At 42.3% G+C, this 24229-nt stretch overlaps 1 protein-coding gene across 2 annotated transcripts in view; it reads left to right on the top strand.

Moving 5' to 3' along the window:
- Positions 1 to 20035, top strand: part of SPINT1 (serine peptidase inhibitor, Kunitz type 1) — a 44020-nt gene extending 23985 nt beyond the window's left edge. The window contains exons 2-10 of one of the 2 annotated variants that reach the window (XM_048486505.1): positions 2371 to 2522; positions 7730 to 7865; positions 9135 to 9305; positions 9969 to 9995; positions 10647 to 10772; positions 14144 to 14194; positions 14376 to 14546; positions 15906 to 15962; positions 17025 to 20035. In XM_048486505.1, the coding sequence (XP_048342462.1) occupies positions 2371 to 2522; positions 7730 to 7865; positions 9135 to 9305; positions 9969 to 9995; positions 10647 to 10772; positions 14144 to 14194; positions 14376 to 14546; positions 15906 to 15962; positions 17025 to 17233 (1100 nt within the window). In that variant the 3' untranslated portion in view covers positions 17234 to 20035. The remainder of the gene's footprint in view (positions 1 to 2370; positions 2523 to 7729; positions 7866 to 9134; positions 9306 to 9968; positions 9996 to 10646; positions 10773 to 14143; positions 14195 to 14375; positions 14547 to 15905; positions 15963 to 17024) is intronic. The other variant, XM_048486506.1, reaches the window with a different exon arrangement.
- Positions 20036 to 24229: the final 4194 nt, after the last annotated feature.

Below are 24229 nucleotides of genomic sequence, written 5' to 3'. Positions count from 1 at the left end.
GAATTTATGTATAATATCAGCAGCAAGGATTTCTTCTGCTCAAAAATTGAAACTTCATGTATATCCACAATAGAAGAATGGTTTGTGAAGATATTAGAATTGGCTAAGATGGCTAAGCTCATTATTTTTGATTAGCAAAATGAACTTATCTAGATTTATTGGTAACTAGAAACCCCTGACAGACTTTTTGCTCAAAACAGAAACAATGAACTGATGATTTGTGGATCTGAAACTGGGAGAATAAGAAAATGGGCATAATAGAGAAAAGTCTAAATACTACTTAATTAGTAATAAGTGAAGAATTCATTGAATTATAATTGTATAATTGTAACTAAGGAGCTAGCAGTAAATTATTAAATTATTGTGTTTATATTTGGTACAGAGAAAATCAGGAACCATTCCTTTCCCCCCCTACAGCAGAGTTTTCTCTGTACATTCTTTCGGTGTATATTTTTAGTTGTTGGTTTCCTAAAAAATCTTAATGAGACTATTAAAAAAAAAGTTCAGGTACTGAATAGGAGAGTCTACAGGGTTCCTCAGCAAACTATCTAAGGACCAATTTAAATCATTGCTATAACTGAGTGGTAATGCTTTTCTGGATTGTTCCATTTTCGCCAAAGATTTTTTAAAAGTTATTTAATAAAAATTAATTTTCACATAAAGCTTAGGTTTTTTTTCCCTGGTGAGATTTGTCTATGTTCAGATAAAGAAGTGTGTGTTTATTTAAACAGGGAAGCATGCAAAATATATTCCCTTCATCTTGAAGTGGTACAGGTCAGCAGTGCAGTTGTCCACTTGACTCTGCCTATTGTATGAACTAGTAGTTACTTTTAAGTATCCAGTTAGAAATCTAGGCCTGATGAACATATTCAGAATGAAGATTTCATCCATAGAAAAAATACTGCCATTCACAAAAAGATAAGCAAAAAATCCTGGTGGCTAGGTCCATCAATGACTGTTAGCCCTTAAGACTGTATTCAGAGGTGCTATTATCTGTATGCCAGTTGCTATTGGAAAACAACAATGACAGGTTATAGTTTGTATGCTATTCCTGGAAACATCTGACTGGCCACTGTGGGCAAAAGGGTGATAGACTAGAATTTCTGGTCTGATCCAGCAGGGCTACTCGTATGCTATAACCAGAGGAGCTCCTGCGAAGTGATAAATGATCAAACTGTTGAGTTTGTAACTGGCAAGGAGTTATGGCATTTCAGTAAAAGCTTTTTCAGTGCAAGGTCAATGTGGGGGAACTCCAGCATTTAATGACTCTTTAAGTGTTTTGCCAGTTCCTCATATCTTTGTTCCACATGGTGTCATTGGGTCCTAGATTATTGCCTGGACCTACATTATTGCTGGAGCACAGCTATAAGCAAAATTACTTACAATTTAGATTTTGACAGTTGTGGGAACAGAAGCTGAACATTGATCATACTCACTGAAACAATAGTTTTTGTAGTTGTTGGTGTCAGTTCCGTTAGCCACCCTTTTGGGAGTAAGTCTGTAGTTGAAGGGTAGGAACCACGCTCCGCCTCCAAACCCTACCATATGCTTCTAGTTTTTTCTCCTTGGGAGGAGATAAGCTGGGGAGGGGGCACTAGTTTACATTTTGCCCAGTACATACCAGTACCTTACACTGTACTTTGCCCAGTACATACCAGTGTGTCACCTGTCACAGCAATACCTGGCGTTTTGTTTATTTACATTATTTATGCCCTGCCTCATAGCCAGCAGGGTCTTGAGGCAGTGTCTCCTCCAATTCTGTCTGTCTTTGTCAGCAGTAGTTCTGTGGCTGAATTCGCTTTCCTTTGTTAGCCCACAGAGGCCATGATATGCCACAAGCATGCTCCTCTGATTGGCCTGTTACTTCCCCTGGGACTCAGGGGGAGGTTGATATCCTGCTTTCCACTTTGGAAATATGACCCTGCAACCTATGTGTGCCTGAGGTTGGGAGGTGGGGTCGTAATGGCAACCCTTAGCCCAGTTTATAGGTGTTAACTTGATTATACACAGAGCAACTGCAGCAGTTAAATAAATGGTCAGTTAATATGGTCTGCTGCCACCATGATCTCCCTCCCCAGATGTGTATACTGTACACATGCAGATTATCTAGTAAATGTGCCTGCCTAATCATTCAGAGCTGAAAAATCATTATGTGATATGCACTGTTAAATTAAATGCCATTTGCTGAGATATGCATATGGGATATTCATGTTTAAAACATTAATCTGACTCTCATTTCTCTCCCCTTATCCATGGATCATGTAGACAGGCACATTGGTTGATTCTGTTTTACTTTGTAATTGCTCCTTTCTCCTTTTCCGTATCCAGGTAGACTGTCCTCTTATTTCATCCTTTTGTTGCATTTTGCAGGAGATCGACCCCCAGTAGCCCGTGCTCGGGCAGATGTGAAAGTGCAGCCTGGTGAGCAAGTGACATTGAGGGGTGCAGAAAGTTTTGATGACCATGGAATTGTGCATTATGAGTGGACATTTCTTGGTGGTGATCCTTCCGTGATGATAGAGGTGAGTATGGACAACACTATAAAATCATGCCTCCTTTCACAGTAACTCACAAGATCCACTTAGGAATGCTCTTCAGCCTTTAATATCATGTATCCCAGGGGTGTCCAACTCTGGTGCCCCAGATGTTCATGGACTATGGTTCCCATCAGTCCCTGCCAGCATGGCCAGTTGGTCATGCTGGCAGGGGCTGATGGGAATCGTTGTCCATGAACATCTGGGGCGCCAGAGTTGGACACCCCAGTTGTAGCCAAACATCTTGACACACAACCTCCAGTATAGTTCTGAATAAGTCGCTGATTCACGTATTCCTTCCTCCAAATAAATTAATGGAAATGATATGCAAACAAAACTGTTGGGTAAGTAGAGCCTGGAGCTTTTTTAATTTCTCCCTTCTGGCCCCTTCATTTCTCTGCATCACAAAACAGGCTTCTGAAATCCTTGTATTCATTAATGAGTAACTTCATTAGAATTCTTAATGCTCTTGTTCTGTTAATATGCAATAGATACAGAAAAATAAGCAAGCATGGTAATACTTAAATAATGCTGCCAGCTTTCTCCATTGCAAAAAAAAAATCACCACCCCATTTGCAGCAAGAAGAACAGTGTCTGTGTGCTCTACCTGTAATTTATTATTGTCAGTGTTAGATGAGGTTGGAGAAGTTCTGAGAAGCTTATTACCTAATATGGCAAAAAATGGGGAGGGAGGGCCTCTATAGCAATGGCCTCCTCCTGCAATTGTTCTTTGTTTGCATTGTGGAACCTTCTTCTTTACCTGCAGGTCTTTAAGATTTCTTTTCCTAAAGCACCAACTGAATGATAGATTTTTCTAGATATTTAGTCATGCAGTCTTTGGGATATTTTCTCAAAAATAAGCCCTGCCCAATAAAGTGGGGGCTTACTCCCAAGCAAGTCCACATTAGGATTGCAGCATAGTTCTGTTTTTATTTTACATGAGTGTAAATCTGGTTTTCTATGTTAGGCTACTATGAACACATGCTGGGAAAGTCCTATGAGGGAAAAAGATGGAGTCCATAATAAATAAAAAATATGGCTGCCTTATGCATAGCTAGGGGTGCCAAGCTCCTGGTGGGGCCGGGAAGTCTCATGGAATTACAGCTGATTTCCACACTACAGGGACCATTTCCCTTGGAGAAAATGGCTGCTTTGGAGGGTGGACTACATGGACACTTCTCACACCATGGCAGAGTGCCTCCTCTCCCCATGCTCTGCCACCAAAACTCCAGGAATTTCCCAACCTGCAGTTGGCATCTCTACTGACTTAGGAGAAAGAAACCATTGAAGAACATGTTCAGAGATGGGGCATTGTCGCTAGAGCAAAGTGAAAGCCACGTAATCTTTGCATGTAGGTGAACAGCAACAGAATTTAAGACCAGTGCTATTCAGGCCAGAAAACAATCTGGGGGCCAATGCTGTTGAATTGTAAAGTGGGGATTTGAACCTGGTTCTCTCAGATCCTGGCTCAGCCCTTTAACCCCTTTATCACACTAAGCCCTAACTTAAATATTTATATTTACTTTATAAATTGATATTTGATAAGACAGGGGAATGAAAGTAAAACACACCCTTAAAGCTAAACTATAAGCGCTGTCCTTGGACTCCTGTATCTTAACTGTATTAACTGGAATTTAGATCCTGTGTCAGATCCAATTGACTGTTTCTGCAAAGAGAAGGATTTCTGCTTGCGGAGCAAACCTTTCTGCCTTCTCTCTCACACTTGAACCGCTGTTCACCAATAACAACATTTTGGGCTGGAGCGGGGTAGGGAAGAGTGTGTGATGAATGTTTCTGCATGAGGTCTGGAATCCACATGAACAGAAAGGGGGGACAACAACCCCTGAATCTGTAACCAGGAATCTTAACAGACTCCTTTAGATGTGGACAAGTAGATATGTATGTAAGAACATGTGAATCTCCTGTTGCACTTGGCTTTAGATGATCAATCAGGGTCAAACTAATGTTAACATAATACAAATTGAATTAAATCTTCTCGCATGAAACTATGTTGGAAGGTCTGCTTCCCTAAAAGAGACCAAAGTGATAAGATGAATGACGTTTCTAGGGTTAGGGATGGTTGTATAAAAATTCTGAGGATGACAGAAATGTATACTTGGGTTTGTTAGTATCTCTGGCAGGTTTGTTGAATAATTTCTTACCTGAAGGATAAGGAGAAATAGCAGCAAATCTGTATTTCTGTAGCTAGATAATAAAATAGCTGGATGGCAAAATAAACCTGTATGTGAGCTTTATATCTAGACGTATTAAAAATTTGGACAAATGTTGAGGTGTTCTACAAACAATGTATCGGCTCACAGAATTTTGAAGCAGTGGGTAATGTTCCCCATGCATTCAAAATTTGCATTCTGCACAGAATTCCAAGAATGTTCTAATTGTTAAAACATACTGTGTCTTTATGTTTCTGCAAGTCTCAAACATTCACAGTCCTAGAGTATATGAAAAGATTTTTTAAAGGCGGCTGAAGGCTTATTGGCCTTGTGCAATGCCAAGTGTGTATTATGAATAATATATGCGTGTGTAATATATATGTGCACCCTTGCATGACTGTCTTGCAAAGAAGCAATGCCACCTGTCTGTCTTCTTCCTAGGAGCTCAGACGATAGACTTTCTGTGCAGTCTTCTTAGTCCCACCCTTCTAACTGAAAAACAATTAACGTATATATTCTCTGGGTTCAGAAAATCCAAAGTTTAGTCCCTGGCATTTCAGATTCAAGGATCTCAGGCAGCAGATGCTGAGAAAGACTTTTCTTTCCTGGAGACCCTGGAGAATGGCTGTCAAGAGTTGAGAATACAGACCTAAATAATGGCATGACTTGGCATATGGCAGGTTCATACGTGTAACTGTGTAAGTTCAAGCCATTACTCTTGCCTGCCTTTTCTGTTGTCTCCCCCTTCAGATTATATAAATTACAAGTGGGGGCCTATAACACTCACAGGGGAGCGGGGAGTAATGTGGTCTCCCCCTCATGCGGGAGGGTAAAGGGAAGAGAGGAATGTGGTCTTTTTCTGGGGCAGGGGAAAAATCTCCTGGCCAGGCCCAGCCATTCTCAGAGTGGCCTGGCAGCTGCCTCCACCACTTGGCCTAGTAGCCAATCCCAGCTCTGGTTGACAGCTGCAGCTACTGCATGTACAAACAACATTATTTTTTAAAAAAATTGCGTGGATTGTTTCAACATTTGATTTTTCTTCAGACCTAGGGAGCCCCTTAAGTTTGAAGAAAAACCTGTTGGGGATGAGTATCCCTATCTGTGGATTTAAGTATCTACAGGCAGGGGTCAAACTGCAGAGTTAGATATACAGTTAAACTTCTGAGCACAGGGGCTTCTACTCTGTATATAAAGATTAATAGTGTAGGCATGTAAATAATTTCACAAGTCCTTTACAATGTTCAACATACACTGTCTCACCTGGACTGTTAAACTCTAAACATAGTGACAACTCTGCCCCTTGAGTGTCAGTCACAAGACCACGCGATTCAGTTGCAAAAAGGCAAATGGTTGAAAAATCAGTGAAAGTTTATTACCAGAGCTCTTACAACTCAGATCTTAGTTTGGGGTCCAGGGATGAATTTTGCTAGCAATACATTCATTTTTATAATGATACGTCAACAAGCAGCATTGAATTAATGATTGGCTAATTAGTATTTCACCTCCTCTTTCTTCCTGTCTATGTCTTGTCTAAATTTGGATGCGTTCCGGTATACGTGGTTGGTGATCAGTTTGTTGGCTCTAGCTATACATGTCACAGATAACCATGAAGCAAAGTTCTCTGGGGAGGGGGTCAGGAGGAGAAGAGAGCAGGTGGCTTTTCTGAGAATCACAAGAACACAACATCAAAGAGTATTTCTAAGAGAAACCTCGTGGTTTTGACACCCTCTAAAAGTACAGGATATAAGGAATAAGCTTGGTCTCTTGAAGAGGCAAAGCAGTTTGCAGAGTCAAGGCATTCCTTAGCAAGCATGTTTGCAAAAAGAATGCTTTTCAGAAAATAAAATGCTTTTCAAAGTTTTTCTCTGTAGGTGTTTAAGCTTCAGCAGAGAGGCCTTTAAAATCTTTTGGGGTTCACCTTACAATAGGGTTGCCAAGTCCCTCCTGGCCACTGGAGGGCAATATGGGGGCAGGGTTGCCAGATCCAGGTTGGGAAATTCCTGGAGATTTGGGGTTGGAGCCTGAGGAGGACAGGGACTTCAGTGGGGTAGAATGCCATAGATCCCACCCTCCAAAGCCCCCTTTTTCTCCAGGGAAACTCTTATCTGGTCTGGAAATGAGCTGTAATTGCTAAGCATCACCAGGTCCAGCCTGGAGACTGTCACCCCTGTCTACACACGCATGGTACATTTCCTTATCACCTGTAGGAAGAAAAGAGACATTTTCCAGCTCGTCTTTAGCTTAAAAAAAACTACTCAGCTGCCAAATGATATTTCTTGTATTGTTGGCTCAACAAAGAGCAAAACAAAATGCCAGTCCCAGTCCACTAATTTAACTAAAAGATGGCAACTTCCCCTTGTGATTACATGAGGTCAGAATGGTGTTGCCAACTGTGCCTGAGCAAAACTTTGCTTGTGGGACTAGTTTGTCAACCTTATTAAGCTCAGTAACTTCTTGTTCACTTTTTCCCTGTCCTGAATTGTTGTGCATCATCTGCTTGCCTCAGAAATGGCTACAGCCTGTTCTTCTGTCAGGGAGAATGGAGATCCTGGAGTTCTGGCCCATAAACAGACAATGTGTGTCCTTCAAAACCAGAGTCAACATGTTATGGAAAGCTTTTGTGGGGTTACTTCATGTGTTATATTTTAGCTTATAAATGGAAATCTAATATTTTGATTTCTAAAATGTATACTGTATAGGCAAGGGATTTCTAGTTGTAAGGCATGCATTTTCTGGATGAAATGTAAATAGTTCTCGGTCCTTTGGGTAAAGGGTGTTTTTTAATTGAATTAGAACAATGCAAAACTCGGAATGCGCAGCACTGCCAAAGAACTGTTTCTAACCTTCATTTTCTCCATTCAAAATTCTCCCAAAGCCTCCAAATTCACCACAGAAGTTAAGTTCTGGAGTAATTCTGTGAACTGTCATGTTTTGGTACTTGAGCTAATGTGGGTGAGTGAGACTGAAAGTCTCTTTGTAGGGTAAGTTGTCCCTTCTCAGGGTCCTTTTCTTTTGCATTCTTAGAAAGACAGTGATCACGCAGTGCTCACCAACTTGAAGGAAGGGACATATATCTTCCAATTGACAGTGACTGATACAGCTGAGCAGCAGGACTCAACCGATGTCACGGTCACTGTGCTGAATGCAGAACAGACCACAGGTGAGTTAGATTTAGATACACTTTGAGATTGTAGAGAGAGCTGCACCTGGAGCTTGTAACTCTGGCTTTCATTAGTCTGCCAGAGACATTGGGGGAACAAACTGAATATTGGTTGAAAAATGGAGGGGTAAACGACAGAGTGGTCTGAAGACTATTAGGCTATTACATGATTTCCAGCTTAAATGCCAGAAATGTTTCATTTACCTTTTAATCCATCGTTCCTGAAAACCCTTTTAGCACAATGTTTTCCACTGAAACATTTCTATGCTAGCTTCCCTCACAGTGTGGTCACTGGCCATTTTCTATGCCCCTGTGCCATCACCCAACTTTTCCCTTGGTGCCTGGTCATTTTTTCACATCCTTCACTCCTCTTGCCCTCACCTCTTCATTTTTGTCATTTTGTGTGGGGTTGGGGTTTTTGTTTTTTTTTGCTATTTTGGGTTGATCAACGAAGTCTTGATTAAATGGGTCCTCAAAATATCAAATCAATGAAATCAACAAAGCATTGAATTTCAATATTTTTTTAAAAAAATTATGGTGGCCATGAAACATTTAGAGGAGGGGAGTGTGGACAAACTTTGTGGTAAAGGGTGGGGGGGGGATCAAAAACATTCTGAAAACATTCTCCATGACTTGTGCAGAAAGAGCCTGCATGAGCTTTTTGAAGAACTGTGGTAATATTCTAGGTAATAATGTTAATATTCACACTTCTCCTTAGTGCTTTGCATGTTGTACCTTTTAAATTGAGCTTGGAATGGACACATTTTTATCTTTCTATTTTCTTCCAAGAAGCTTAGGATTCCATGTATGTCATTCTTCCCATTTTATATTCATGACAGCCCTGTGAAGAAGATTATATAGGGACTGACTCAACAAACCCCCCAATATATTTCACAGCAGAATGGAAATTGAATTCTGGTCTCCTCAGTTGTACTCTAAATGCTCGGCTACTCTGCAACTTTAGTGTAGTTCCCAGTGCACAACTTTGTTCCAGGTAGCAAGACCATAGCAGAACAACCCTCCAGATGATTGTCTGCTAAACTGATGTGTTAAGTTCTAGAATAATCTACATTTAGATACAATGGATCTACATTTGGTGGTACTTGTCACTTCTCCCTCCCTCGAAATATGTTTTTGAGGATTGTTAGTAGTAACATGTTAGTTAGTAACTTGCAACCCTGTACCGTCTTAGGAATAACCTACTCATACTTTATGTTGTCTGTGGTCACGTTGAATGTACTAACATAACTGCTGTTTTATTTATTCTAGAACACTGCTTGGCTCCTGCCAAGGTGGGGAAGTGTCGAGGTTCCTTCCCGCGTTGGTACTATAATCCAACTACAATGCAGTGTGAGACCTTCACCTTTGGGGGCTGCAAGCCCAATAAGAACAATTACTTATGGGAAGAGGAATGTAAACTTGCCTGCAGGAATGTGGCAGGTATGCACTTCTTGAGAGAAATCCTGTTTCCAGATTCAAGGGAGGGATTCAGGGATTCAAGGAAGGAAATCTGTTGGAAGAGATTAGTAATTATTTTGGCAAAATGGACCAGCCTGTGAAGTATTTCTAAGATGTGCCTAGAGTGTTGAGTTGCTGTTTTTGAAGTCCTTGTATTTACCTATGGAGAACAGCAATGGACTGTTGTGCTCTGAATATTGCGCATTCATCTTTTATGCTGAATGAGCCTGGAGTGTGGTAATTTCTCCAAAACATTTCCCTGAAAGGATAGAAACTTTCTGTTGTGTCTAAACAATAAGACCTGTTTTTTCTTTCTAGTCTTAACTCATTATCATATGCAAGATGAGAACTGAAAATGGCCCTAAATTAGACTCACCTCAGTTTTGTAGCTCAGTAGCCTCCTGAATGCTTTAATATAACTACTGAGCAATGAGCTTTTTTCAGGATATAATGTTTCTTCCTTCTACCATTATCCTCTGCCAGTAGCACAGTAGAAGACCTACTTAATAGCTTAGATCCACTTGATTCTCACTACACTTCAGCATGTATCCTATTTCATTTAGAGATGAAAGCTAGGTCATGGAATTAGGAGGGATTGTTTGCAATTTTTCTACGTCATATCTCTCCCACTTTCTTTTTCTTCAGGTGCTGTTGAAGAACGGCAAGAACCAGGTAGGCAGTTGCAATCCCACTTCTTTCTCACTGACTTCCGCACTTCATTCCAGCCTTCTCTGGCTAGTTTCTTAGAAGGTGGCGACAGACTGTACCCACTGATGACGGCATTTGTTGGGAATTCTGCAAATACCAACAGTGTATGCAATAGAAGAGGAACCCTTTCCTTTCCCAGGCTGCACTCCTATGCCCATTTATGCAAGTCTCATTAAACTATGGAGTGAGAACTGCTTCTAAGCGAACATGTTTAGGATTGCCCTCCTCCCTCAGTTTCTCTTTATGGCCTGATTTCCTTAGGATACTAGAGCAGGGGATGCAAAAAAATTAATTAGCTACTGTTTTATTTGAATCTTGCAGCTTCCCCTGCCTTTTGGTGGGGGAGCCTTCAGGATTCTCAGCAGTTGGACTCTTCATGTTGTAGGGCTGCTGTTGTATGGCAAGTGTAGTGTGTGTAGTAAGGATTTCATTCTGTGCTTGCAGCATTGCAAAAAGGGGGCTTTTTCTTGAGAACTGTGATTGGGCCATTCTGGAGCAGTAACGTCCAATCCTGCTGTGGTCAAAAGCAAATCACTTCCTGGAGCATCTGGATGATAGGAAGCGACTTTTGTCTGTGAAGCACACAAAGAACTAAAATCTGTGTTTCTCACACAGTGTGCAGTGAAGAGTGCCCGCCCTACTATTTCAAATGCAGAGATGGATGTTGTATTGATAGTTTCCTGGAATGTGATGACACCCGTGATTGCTTAGATGGGTCAGATGAAGAGTCTTGTGAGTCATGTAAGTAATTTGAGCCTCTGATTTGGATGCCATGGGTGGCACCCTGATAGGAAAACGGGAGCCTATCAAATGATTAGACAAGCCTGAGGATTAGACAAGCCTGCAGATCTCAGGTTCAGTTGTTGGCATCCCCAGTTGTAAATTTAACGTCGTTACTATAGAGAACAACTAAACAGAAACCATTTTAATAGAATAGGGTTCTGATGGTGACCAAGGTTACTTTATTAAGCAGTATTTGCAGGCAAGATCTTGGCTTCAGCAGCAAATTCAAATAGTCTCTGGGGCTGAATGCCTATGGCAGGGATCTGCAACCTGCGGCTCTCCAGATGTTCATGAACATCTGGAGAGCCGCAGGTTGCAGACCCCTGGCCTATGGGAAAGGGCTTCTCTCAATGAATCCAGTTTCATGTAAGAAACACATCGTGCTCTAGCAAAGTTAGTTGAAGTGTGGCTCAGAGGGAGCCTAATTGCTTCTTGTTTTGTTTAGCCATTCTATTGGCTTTTGGAAAGTTGGCTGCTCTTCTTTGCTTCTGCAAAGTCCCATTAGATGGGATCGGTCCCATCATTATGTCAGTATTTCCTAAATTCATTAGCACTGTCACAGAATTTTCTGTTTGCGGGATTGTTCCTCAGGGAATAGTGTGTGATCAAGGTCCATACATTATGGTCTCTCAAGGCAGGGACAGTTCATGGTTTCCTGTGTCAGTCTTTCTATGCAGCACTGTGGAACTGCATGCATTGCCATGAAGTGACCTGAAGATACAAAAACAAGTCGGCATCCTTTTGAGTGGTTCATGGGAGGGTATCATCATTGCTGCTTCCTTGTGCCTTGGATTTAAAATCCCATTTAGTGCTGGCTCTTTCCCAACCTCAGCTCCTTTTCCATAATTTCAGTTGATTTGTTTCTTTGTGGTTTGCTTCCATTTTCCTGCACTGTGTCCACCTCCCTAGTGTCTTCGGATTAATTGATTTCAGGATGCTTGTGCTTAGAACAACAGGGGCCACTAGCAGAAGCTATTAAACTTGGTGAAACCTTTGAGCAATCAGATCAAACATTTCAGGGAGGTTATACTGAATTAAATAAATGCCTTTCAACAACAGCTCATTTTATGTGTGTTTTCCACACCAATCATCAATGTTCTGTACTTCCTCCAGGTTCATTCAGCTTCTGATTATATGCACACAGAGACTATATGTCCAGCTGGGAGTGGTTTTTTTTTTGTAGGATCACAATTGCATTTGGAGAACTAACTCGTATACAATTTGTGCACATAGCAGTCATATTCAGCATGTGTGGTAGGGTTGCCAGTATCCAGGTGGTGGCTGGAGATCTGCTCTTATGATTGATCTCTAGATGACAGATCAGTTTACCTGGAGAAAATGTCAGCTTTGTAACATGGTCTCTATGGCATTATACCCTACTGTAGTCCCTCTCTTCCTTAAGTCTTGTCCTCCTCCGGCTCAACCTCCAAAATCTCTAGGTATTTCCCATCCTGGAACTGGCAACCATAAGGTGAGGAGGTAGTGGTATTGCGGGCACAATCCTCCCTGTGACACACTGGATGGGAAAGGCCAGTGGTTTCCAGTGGGTGCACCAACAAGACAGTTGGCTGTTTGGTGTAGCACCTTGGCAAGGAGAGCTCTTTTCTGGCCATTGCTCCTCCTCCTCCTTTACCCTCCTCTCTTTGGGACCCCACTCTCAGAGCAGCTGTGATGAGCGAAGGCTAATCATAGAGCATCACAACTAATTGTGGTTCCCATGCTGACACAGCTCCCTCCCTCCCTCCTTATAATTGTCAGTCATAAAAGAGTTGGAGGTATGCAAGGAAACTTTCATTAAATACTTTTATATGAATGTGCTGACTTCCCCACCTCTGAACTTTTCTTTCAAGTCTCAATATTAAATGCAAATTAGATGCATCTGTAACTGGATGCTTCTAATGCCAGCCATGCTCAGAATGCGGAAGTCAGTGGTGGGTGGTGGCAAAAGCTTCTGGGGATGGGCAGTGAAGAAGGAAAGGGCTTCCCTCCCCAAAGTTTTGCATCACTTTAATTTGAGAACATCACAGCCCCTGTATTTAAAAACAAAACTGCCATTTTCCACTGATCTGGTAAGTTGAAAATAGACATCTTTGTTTTTTTATGTGTCTAAGTTGGAAAAGGGGGTGGATAAGAATATCAGGAATGGAGGCTATTTTTCTAAAGGAGAGTGGTTGTGTAGACTCAGTCAGGATTTTCAAACTTGAACGCTAAGTCTCTGCTCAAGGCAACCTATTCCTGAATGAAGTATGGGAGGTGATGGGCAGCCCCATTCATGAGCTGGATGCCTGGCTGCAGCTACTCCTGGCCGCCGCTCCCAAAGATGCTTCCTGGTGACACGGGGAAGTCAAAAAGCCTTCCCACTACCGAGAAACCTCAGCGGGCTGCACCAGACTTTTGCCATACAGTCCTGTTTACCTGTGTCAAAAAGCTCTCTTGAATAATTCTGCTTTGCATAGCTAGAGCCTGTTTTATCAGATGTGTCCAAGGAACCCTCAATCAATCACAGAATTAAAATACCATGAAAAGTGAAAAGATATCAGTTTTGCTATCCAGTTGTCCAATCACAGAATTAAAATACCATGAAAAGTGAAAGATATCAGTTTTGCTATCCAGTTGTCCAAAACTCAACAGTAGAGGATAAACATGGTGACCATTCACAGCAGCTCTTATCAGTTTAGACTCTGGTTAGTACAACTAACAGTACAGTCCTGAGCACAGTAGTCTCCTTGTAAGTCTATTAACTTCAGGGTGTGCCTCTGTTCAGGCTTGCATTGCAAACTGTTAAATTTGATCCAGCAGTTATTTATCCTACAATAAACCTCAGTGTTTGAGGTGCTGTTTTAAAGGGCATAGAATAATTTTAACCCCTGCTGAAATGAATTCTTCATGGTATTGTGATCTGTTGTGATTGTGATTAATATTTATTTAATAAGTAAATGTACCAGGAATTGGCAAATTGTTTTCCCTACAGCACATATTGAGCTGTTTTTGAAATAACTGCAGAGGGAGGGGGCAGAAATTGTGCCTTTTGTGGGTTGGCAAAATACTTTAAACCAGCTCTGTCTTTTCTTCTCTCTGTGACTTGCAAACCCAGAATAAATTCTGCAAAATATGCATTGTAGGATGCATATTAAGGGCAAGAGGAAAAACATGCTTGTTCACATGATTTATTTTTTATTGGAGAGTTTACTTCCTTCTGGCACAAAATATGGATTGGCCGGTAAAACTGTTTTTGCTAGGTAGGGTGTTTTCCACACTGAGTGTTCTTTTGCATAATGGAGTGAAAAGATCTGTCAATCTGAGCAGTTTTCTTTTGGTGTCTTTTGCAGATGTTCAAGCATTCAATAAATTACAGAAGATCAATGTTACAGCAAGCCAAGGTAGGTCTGTCATGGGTACTGATGGAACAAGCTCTGCATGTGACAAAGGTCCTAATAGCTACATTTGCCCTCCCCAAATACACTTCTGACTGAGGAGGATCAAACTGGAATTGAGTTGCATTTCTGTAATTCAGATAGGTGTGTATAATCTTGATAAATACTGCTTATTCTCATTTGCCAGGTCACTGTTTGGATTTGCCAGACACTGGGTTGTGCCAAGAGAGCATATCCCGCTGGTACTACAACCCATTCACTGAGAAATGTGATCGTTTCACCTATGGAGGCTGTGATGGCAATAAGAATAACTTTGAAAAGGAAGAAGACTGTATAAAATCCTGCAAAGGCGTCACAAGTAAGTAAGAACCTTGAGAGGTGGAGGAGAAGTGAGTCATCGAGCCTGGAGTCAATCCCTTGCAGGCCAGCGATCAGCAGAACAAAGCTTCATTATCCTTCAGCTCTAGAGTATCCCCTAGCATACTTTTTCAAAGTGCTTAAATTCATGGAGGATGGTGAATAGTCATGGTAGCCAGAAGTGCAGTCTTTTTTGGGCAGAATACATTTCTGACTACTATGTGCCTGGAACTAACAAAATGACGATGCATATCTCCCCTTACTTGTGAATGTCCCTGAATTTCTGGATGGAGACTGTTGAGAGATAGAATGATGAACTTGATGGAATTGTAATCTGCTCCATGTTGGCATTTCCCACGTTTCCAATGATGTGAGAAAAACTGTCTTTTACTAAAGTGTTGTTGTTTTTGAAGGAGGGTTATTTCATTGGTTTTAAACTGTAGTCTTTTGATTTGTAAGCAGCCCAGCACTAGAAGAAAAAGTAGGATATAAATATTCAGTAAACAAATGCTAGTAGTCTGCCTGGCATCAAGTGTTGAATCACTGTCTCAAGAATTGCTTTCTAGTTGCATCAACGCAAGTCCTTTAATTATAAATACCAGGAACTAAGCTCAAAGCCCATCCATGCAGGCGCCACCCCGGAGGTATGGTTACCAATCATGATAGAACCAAGCCAGTCTACACATTCAGAAAAGATTACATAGCATAGCCTTCCTAAGACAGAATATTGTAGGATTTGTAAATCCACAAAAAATCCCTTCTTCACATCACTTTATCCCTAAGCTAGAATCTTTCTCTGTGATGTGTTCCTTTTTTGATCTAGAAGTGGGACATTCATTCATGTCATTCTACCATCTATGTGCTGAAATGTTAGTACGTTGCCCTGAGAAGACATCAGTATTTGCTCTTTTGGAGCATGTAAAGTTCTTAGCCTCTCATTCCAAAGCTCCTACAGCAGCTGTTTCCACAAAGTTGTGTGAAAACGACTGCTTAAAATGACAGCACAACAATTAATCTTGTGTGTCTGTAAACAGAAACTACATTCAGGAGTTCAGTTTTGTCTTATAAAAATAGCCAAAGCAAATAGAAGGTGATGCTCAGCATTGCATCTTCATTTTTCTCCCCCCCACCCCTGGTATGTTAATGGAATAGATGAATGATAGGCATGCAGCACAATTTGTTAATCTTCAACAATATGATGCCATTTATGAGATTCTTTGACATAGATGTACTTAATATTTTATTGGGTTGTAAAGTTTTTATAGAATTTTATTTTAAGTGCACAGTAAAATATGTCTTTGAAGGGCTTTTCCGACTTCCAAACATAGTTATAAAGCACTGTATTACTTCCTCTTTGCAGAGGCCGATGTGATTGGCCAAAGATGGAATAGATTTGAGACTCAGCGGGAGCATTTAAGTACGTAACTGAACCTTTGTGGGGGCAGGAAATTGGTGTATTTCTACTTAAATGTACTATTGCATGCTTTAATATATCATTTAATATATTATAAAAGTTGCTTTATGAGAAGTTTTCCCAACTTATCATTTCCAGTAATTGCATACCACTCTTTCAGAAGTAAGAGCATTTGTGTGTGAAGGAAGAATAGAATAAAATTTATTGGCTTTGTGATCAGACTGATGAGCCCCTGATGAGCCTGACATTTCATGCAACAGTAATGTACTTCCTGGGGCAACTGTTTTCTTGGCTGCGACAGCAACCCGCGTTAAAACGAAAAAATTGCTGATAGTTCAATTCTTGAAAAACCCAGTTTGGGGGGAATGCGGAGTGGATTCTCGTTAGGAGTGGGATCTGTGCAAAGTTCCCCCCAACACAGGTTTTATACCCTGGTTAGCCTGCGTTTATTGGCCTGTGTGGAAGGGGTCTGTGTCACAGATGCTCTGGGAAGAGACCCCACTATTGCTAACCTCCATGCAAATCTTTTATGCATCACAAAAGGCACTCTAGATCAAAGGTTGTGCTTTGTCAGATGCATCACATAAAAGACAAACTAGGTGACCACTGCTGACAGGAGAGATCAGAGGTTTTCCAGTATGAATTCAAGGAGTAAAATGCATCTTCCCAGTGCTGTAGTATAAGTCTTTTAGCAACGGTAAGGGCAAAGAAGACCCATTTTCATTTACCATCATTTAGCCTCCTGAAGACAGGCAAATAGTTTAAGAGTACACAAGTATCCTCAAAAATCACTGAATATTCTAATACAAAATTGATGTGTATAGTAACCTTTTCCCAAGAAGACTTAGTAATAGGACAGGTAATAGGACAGGTCCAAACCATACTTTTAACTAAAAAAGTGCTGCAGCGTTCACTGTGTCCTAAACATAATTTTCTGCTGAATAATTCACAACTTAAGATCAATGGAAACAAGTTTAAAATTGAGGACCATATCCCATTGCTTTGCTTTTTGGATGTTTCCTAATGTCAACAGAGTAAATGGTGTTTTTCCCCACCCGTTTACAGGCTCCTTTGAAGTGGGCATTGCTGTGCTCCTTGGTGTCTGCATTATGGTTGTGTCGGCAGTCCTGGGCTACATCTTGCTCAAGAACAGAAAGACGTATCGCCGGCGACGCCAGCCAGCTACTGCTGCCAACTCCACACTCTCTTCAGTTCTCTCCACCACTGAGGACACCGAGCACTTGGTTTACAACAGTACTACAAAGCCTATTTGATCCCACCCGCCCTCAAGAGCTGTCGTCCTCTTCTAGGGGATGGGACAGTTTTTATTCACTGCTGATGTTCTTGAAACCAAGGCCTACAGCTGAAGGATTTCCCATCCTTCTTTCTCTTAGACTGTTGATCAGCTCCAGCGATTTTACCACCCTTAGTAGGTCTGAATAAATCCAGCCCCAGAGGAGAGGAGGAATTATGAGGAGACTAGTTTTCTCAGTTCTTTCTCCTGGTGATACGTTGATGCCTCTATTTGTTGCTGTTCCACTTGATTGCCTGAGGAATTAGGGAGTCCATTTGAAATAAATGGACTTGTACTAATTTAAACCACGGTTTGATTTGGTGTGGAATTAATCCTCCCAAAAAGCTGCTGTACTCTACATTAATCTCTCTACCACCACCCCCCCCGCCCCTCAGGCCTTTCCCCTTCTTTCAACTGAGTAGCATTAATGCCTTAAAAGTTACCTGGTTTCTCTGGGATCCTGTGGCATAGGGATGCACATAAAAGTCTTTCAACAGATTCAAGATGGAAATAGAAGGTTATAGAGTAGAACTGACATAATCTTCCAGTAGCTTTAGATTTCAAATCTGTTGTAACCTATGGTGGGATTGAACACACCCAGGGCTGGCTTAAGGTTGGGGAAAGCAACCGGTGTCTGTGGCCTCCTGTGACTGGGGGTGGGGAGGGCCCACCAATACCCTGACTCTAAAAAGAAGGCAGCCCCATTGGTGCTGCAAGTACTGCTGGAGCTCCCCTTTGCCCAGGTCGGGAAGATAATGCTCCTTGGCTCCTCCCACACCACAGTCTTCTACCAGTTGTGATGCTGCAGTTGGGTGGTTCGTGTTCTATGGTGGTTCTGGGAGCCACGATGACTATACACCATGAAGGAATGCCCACAGTCTGGTTTTTTATAATGAATTCTAATGCATCTAGAGGGTGTACGGAAGTGACTGAGAACTAGGCCTGTATTTTCTCCTTCTGCTTCTACCTCTAAAGTTGCCATTTCTACTTTTAATGTTAAAGAACTAGTTTTTCACTGTTTTGTCTGTCTGTATTTATTTTTAGAACTAAAATATGTGTTGAAACATATGCCTGGATTTCTAGCTTGCTTTTAGCATACAAAGTGATTCTCTTTCTCCTGTCAGATATAGGAATTTCAAATGTACTTTGCTGAAGCTGGCACCAATGCTGGTTCCTTGTGGTCAACAAGAGTTCCGGAAGAGAAGGAACCTCATGAGAGCTGGAAATTTTGTGTTTTTAGAGGGCCGTAAAAAGAGAGAGTACTATGAAGGGGAACTAGCAGCTTCCCCTTTCTCAAATGGGCAGAGATGACCCAGGGAAACATGGGCACAACTCAGACAGTTATGTGGGTCATAAAAAACCATGACTGGATCCAAGTGGGTTGTTCATTGTTGCCCCACTAGTTGTGAGAAGAATAATGTGCCACTTTTCAGCTGAAAATAAGATGTTCTGATTTCTCCAGTCCTCTTGCTATGTCTCGGACCAGAGACCACAGTAGAAACCCCCAAGGTAATGGTGGGGGTGCGTCCGAACACTGCCATTGTCTCCTTGGTTGGAGATAGTATTCTGAACCCTTATTAGAGGCAGGGGGAAACTCCCTGCAGCATCCCAGAGCCTTACAGGGATTGGGGGGTGGGGAGGGAAAGGGTCAGAACATAATGTGCCAATATCTCCCTTCCCCAGTCTCATGAAAGGGGGGCTCCGCTGGACCACATGTTGAACACACTGCTTTTGGGCTCCCCATTTCCTTTCTTCCTCCCAGCTTCAGGTGTCAATTCATAAAATATATAAAGTTGTACCTGATATTCACGTTTTAATGAAGTTACTGATCAAAATAGTCCTTTTGCTTCTTCATGTTGTTGTTTGGACACTGCATTTTTCCCATTTAACTTCTAGGATCTGACAACTTACTCCTTATCCTGCGTCTATGACCACCAACTAGAAGCTGCTTTGGACAAATGCCATGTGATTAATGGCTCCAGGCTAGTCTTGTGAATCACTCACATTACATGGTGAATTTCATGTGCCCACCAGATTTCCTAATGGTGATATCTGTGGGATGCCTGTAACTGGAATAGGAACATGTGGCACCTGCTCAGGTTTCAGTTGGTGGCTGTAATTAGTAGGTTAGCCTCAGTTTGCTTCCATACTAACTGACTGGCCAGTTAATGCTACTGAATCCAAAAACATAGCCATGGAATAAATTTGTGAATCAAAGCTGATAATGGCATGTTTTCATTTGAGGGCACCTGTTAGGAACTTGTGTCTTGAAAATGTGATATAATTTCATTCCATATACTGAATATGAATGCAACCCAATCTGGTAGTTTGGAAATAAGGCCCCTGACCCCTCCCCAATGAAATTGAGCAATAGCGGAAGGTATTTTTGCTTTACCCTTTGTATGCTGTGTATATATAAAGACTTAAGGTTTTTTAATGTGTTTGGTTGTAAACCTATGTTGCCAGAGAACGAGCAGACCTATTGAGGAGCATACTGGAAATATCATGCTTCAAGTGTTTTCCCTACTGGGGCACCTTTCTCAAGTGTGGGACTACCCAAGCACGCTGCTCAGAGAATGGAAAAGGAGGTTGGGAAGATGGCCTGGGCTCACAGTTGTGCCTTTGAAAACAAGATTGGGACAGGAGAATGGTAGTTGGCAGGTTAATGATATACCTGCTCCATCCTCTTCCCTGAAAATGTTCATTGGTTTCTGAGCCCTTATACTTGTAGATCGCTCTCCTGCTGTAAATGTAGATTTTAATTAAAATACTTTGTTTGTAACAACTTGCTAAGAAATTTGTTCTCTTATGGTCCCAGAATTCCTTTTGGGTTGTCGACTTCAAAGAGGCCCAAGAAAGCAAATGCTTCAGGGAGGCCAGCTTTGTTGCTCTGTAATGGCAGATGCAACACTGAACTAGGTCACAATTAAGGTCACTGGAATAATTTCTGATTCATTCATACACAATACTAGGCAAGGGCACAGCCTGAAACTAGGCCTTCAGTTAGTCAGAGAAGTTTGGTATGAAGAAGAAAAGTGGGCGAAGCTGTTTGGACAAATCTACTTCTAAACTAGTGGTATATTTGTAACTATAAAGCAAATTGTATCAGTGACCGTCTTGGACAAAAGGTAGACTGTTTTCCATGTTTTTGTTTTTTATTGCATGCATTCTTTAAGGGGACCTATCTGGTATTGGAGTCGGGGGAATGACATGGTGGTGACTTTTATTAACATAATAACAGAGAAAGGGCACAGATCAGGGAGGCAATTATTAAATCAAGCTGCCCCCCATAATGCACTAATGTCCACTAACAATAAAAAACAAATTTACATTCTCCTGGAAAATAGAAAAAGCAAAATTAAAATATAACAGTAAAAGGCTATATCCTAAGAAGAAAGCAACAGTAAGGCCAAATAAGATCACTGTTGCAGGTGTACACATCACTGAGTATATAGGTCTGGAAGCAGTGCAGTGGAATAAACAGTAAAAGAGGCTCCGAAGTACTTGAATTTCACATAAGTATTTTAAGTGTCAAAAAGAATGTCTGCATCCAAAATGAGTTCACCAAATCTAACGGAGCAGAGTCCGATCCAGTGGAGAATAACACACTGAAAAGGTTGAGCTCTTGGCAACTCAACTGAATTCACCTGTATTTAATGCCAGAGCTGGAACATCAGATCCCTGGTCTTAAAGGTAAACATTCCTGAGTGACATAGAACTAGTGCAATATAAATACAAAATCCAAGCAATATAAAATTTAGAAAAAATACACAAAGCAAAGCAGTAGCCAAATAATCCATCCAGAGCAAATATCCTACATTACAGCTGTCCAGCTCACCTCTTCCATGCAGCCCATGGACAATACTGAGTTTCTAGCAGAGCTGATTGCCAGATGATTGAACCTTCTCAATGGCACAAGGCAGAGAAACGTTTGACAAGTGGGATCTGTATCTTTCCAGCTCTTAGGCAACAATTGTGGGCCCAGATCTTTGTCTTAACAGGGATTCACATTCAATCATTTGTTTTCCATTGTGTTCTGGTAAATGTAGTATCAAATATATCTTCTCCACAACAGTTAGTGGCAGAAGAGGCTGCTTAGAAAGGCAGTAGTATAAAACATGGTCATGCTTGATAAGGAATGTGTGCTGATGATGACTGATGAACACAGTGGCTTTTTAGCTAACCAAATAAAGCCATTCCTGTTCTCTTTCCACCCTCTGGTTTTGCCATAAAGTGACAATTGCTTCATGCAACAGACCTCCATTTATTCATTTAAAACAATCATCAGGGAAGTGGCATCATTCTGACCTGCTTTAGCTGTGTCTGCCACTACTGCTCTTTTCCATCTTCCTTTGATAAGTAATAGGTTAGTAAACAGAGAAATGATAGCAGTTGTACCAAACTTTTCCAAGTTACAAGGAACTGGGAAAGGAATTGAGATTGTGGGAAGGTGATAAAAAATAGGGAGAGCTATAAAATTGTGAAACAAAAAATCAGCAACCAGGCATCAGAACTGACAAAAACTGACAAAACCTTTTATCAGAACCAATCAAATTGGCACAGAATACTGTGCAAGCTTTTGAGCTCACTAGAGTTGGTATGGTATTGCTCTGATTTCTCAGGTTAGCCTGATCTCACCAGACGTTGGAAACTAGGCGGGGTCCACCCTGGTTCGTATTTGGATGGGAGACCACCTAGGAATATACACAAGTTGCAATGCAGAGGCATACAATGGCACACCAGCTCTGTTTGCCTCTTGCCTTGAAAACCCCACGGGGTTGCCATAAGTGGGCTATGACTTGGACAACACTTTCCACCATCAATAAAAGTTGCTACATGGATTTTGGCTTTGGTTTGATTTTATGTGGATCAATACGGCTGTACAATGTATACAGAGGTATATGGCCTATAGGGACATGGGATCACCCATGTCCCTGGGCGCATGCCTTTCGGCTCCCCATGTGACAAAATAGCATGCGCCCCCACCACATGCCGCCGAGCTCTGCCCCCTCCCTGCAGGCCATCTCCTGCAATCCCCAGGCCTTCGTTCAGGCCGGCTGTTGCCCTCCACAGGCCATGAGGACTGCAGGAGCCAGCCTGCAGGGAAGCGGGGGGTGGGGCTCTGCAGCAGGTGGCCCTGCCCCCAAGTTCTGACCCTGACCCTTGTGCAGACCAGTTTTTGCTGTCTTCAGGGCCTGGGGACAGCAGGAGCCGGCCTGCAGGGAAGCTTGGCACCCCAAGCCACATCCCGATGCCTCAACCCCGAGCATGGGGGGTAGGGAGTGTTTGGAGAAGGTGGTGTCCCCAGGTACCATTCTCCCCCCCCCCCCAATACCCCTCTGAATGTATATTTGATAGTCTGTCAAGGACATGAAGTTCCCAAAATAACCATACAGTGTTGCTGTTCGGCTGCAGTTCTGGCCAATGCAATCGGGGAAGGGGGAGGCGTCCTTCCTACAAAAAGATGTCTGGGGCTCAGTTCGGGTACAGAGTATTCTTCTGCAGATCAGAGGGACTTCTTGGGCCTTCAGAAAAATTAGGGCTGGGGGAAGGTTTAAAATAAAGTGGGATTAAATTCCCCACAACAGAATAATGTTAGTTGTGTGCAAAGTGTGTATAGATGTTTCCCCGTTTGCCAGAAGTGGGCAGATTAGGAGGGGTCAGGATCTGCTGCTGCCAGCGGGGAGGCAGAGAAGGGAGGCAAGGGGTGGGGAAGCTTCTGCCACCACCTCATTAGCCAGGTGAGCAGGGAGGGGGCTCCGACACCACTACTGCCTGGCCAGGAGGGTGGACGGACTCTCAGGCAGGTGGTAGGTGGCAAGGAGGAAGACAAGGGAGATACGGAGTTCCTGCCACTGTGAGTTAGGCAGACATTTGGAGCTCAGGTTGGCTGGGAGGCCAGCGAGTGTGGTGAGGAGAGGTGGGATTCACACAGCGAGTCTTGTGGGACCTGCTTGTCTATTCTAAAAAGTTGGTAAAGTTTTTCTGCTACATATTTGCAGGTTTGCCCAGTGCTCAGCCTTCGAGAGACTATTGTTGTATGTAGACTGATCCAAATGAAGCTCGTAATCAAGGGAAGCTCCACTGCTCACATAATGGAGTAATTGTTTGGACTTCACCTTGGGCAATTGTACATACTTGACTATTTGCCCTGGAAGATGTGCAATAATTACATATTAATGTGGAAGAGATTCCACTCTGCCCTCTTGGATCACACTTGTGCTTTGAGCAGCTTATGAGAACACACCAAGTGAAAAATCAGGACAGTTGACCATCTGTGCTTTGAATGATGGTGCTATAGTGACTGGTAACATTCCACTTGACCTTCTGCCCTGTGGCCAGCTGAGCTGGCAGCACATACTGATATTGCCCACTGTGCTGTGTTGCACGGGGATCAATAGAGGAAACAGAATTCTGGAGGCAACCGTTCTCCTGAGTCATTTGCACTGTGTCTCATCACACTTGCTGAGGTGGTTGGGCTTTTAGCATTTTGAGAATGTTGAGTGGCTACCACCCCTTTACTGGCAGCCAGCCAGAGGTGGGATCCAACCAGTTCTCACCACTTCTCTAGAAGTGGTTACTAATTTTTTCTGAGTGCCGAGAAGGGGTTACTAAAGCAACCTCCCTGCCCAATAGGGACTGGTGGTGCATGTGTGTGGCGGTGCCACTGTTTGAATCCCACCACCATCGGAACCTGTTATTAAAATTTTTGGATCCCACCACTGCAGCCAGCCCCAAAATGGCTGCCAGGCAACACAGCAATGTCACTTCTGGGACGTAGGGGATGCCGTTCCAGACACTTCAGTTCTCCCACTCACCTGAGTGAGGTTGGGCAACAGGATGGGAGCACCTGGCAACCCTAACTGCAGGGCTGTAACCAATCACAAATCATTAGGTAGTCCTAAGCCAAGTGTTGCCCTATGATGGAGATTGCTGTTTCCAAATGAACGTTCCCTCCTGTCCTCTTCAGAAGCAT

Source organism: Sphaerodactylus townsendi, linkage group LG02 (genome assembly GCF_021028975.2).
Source record: "Sphaerodactylus townsendi isolate TG3544 linkage group LG02, MPM_Stown_v2.3, whole genome shotgun sequence".
In the NCBI taxonomy this organism is placed as follows: Eukaryota; Metazoa; Chordata; class Lepidosauria; order Squamata; family Sphaerodactylidae; genus Sphaerodactylus; species Sphaerodactylus townsendi.
Note: the sequence above shows the minus strand (reverse complement) of the source record. Positions and strands in the feature narration are given on the sequence as shown.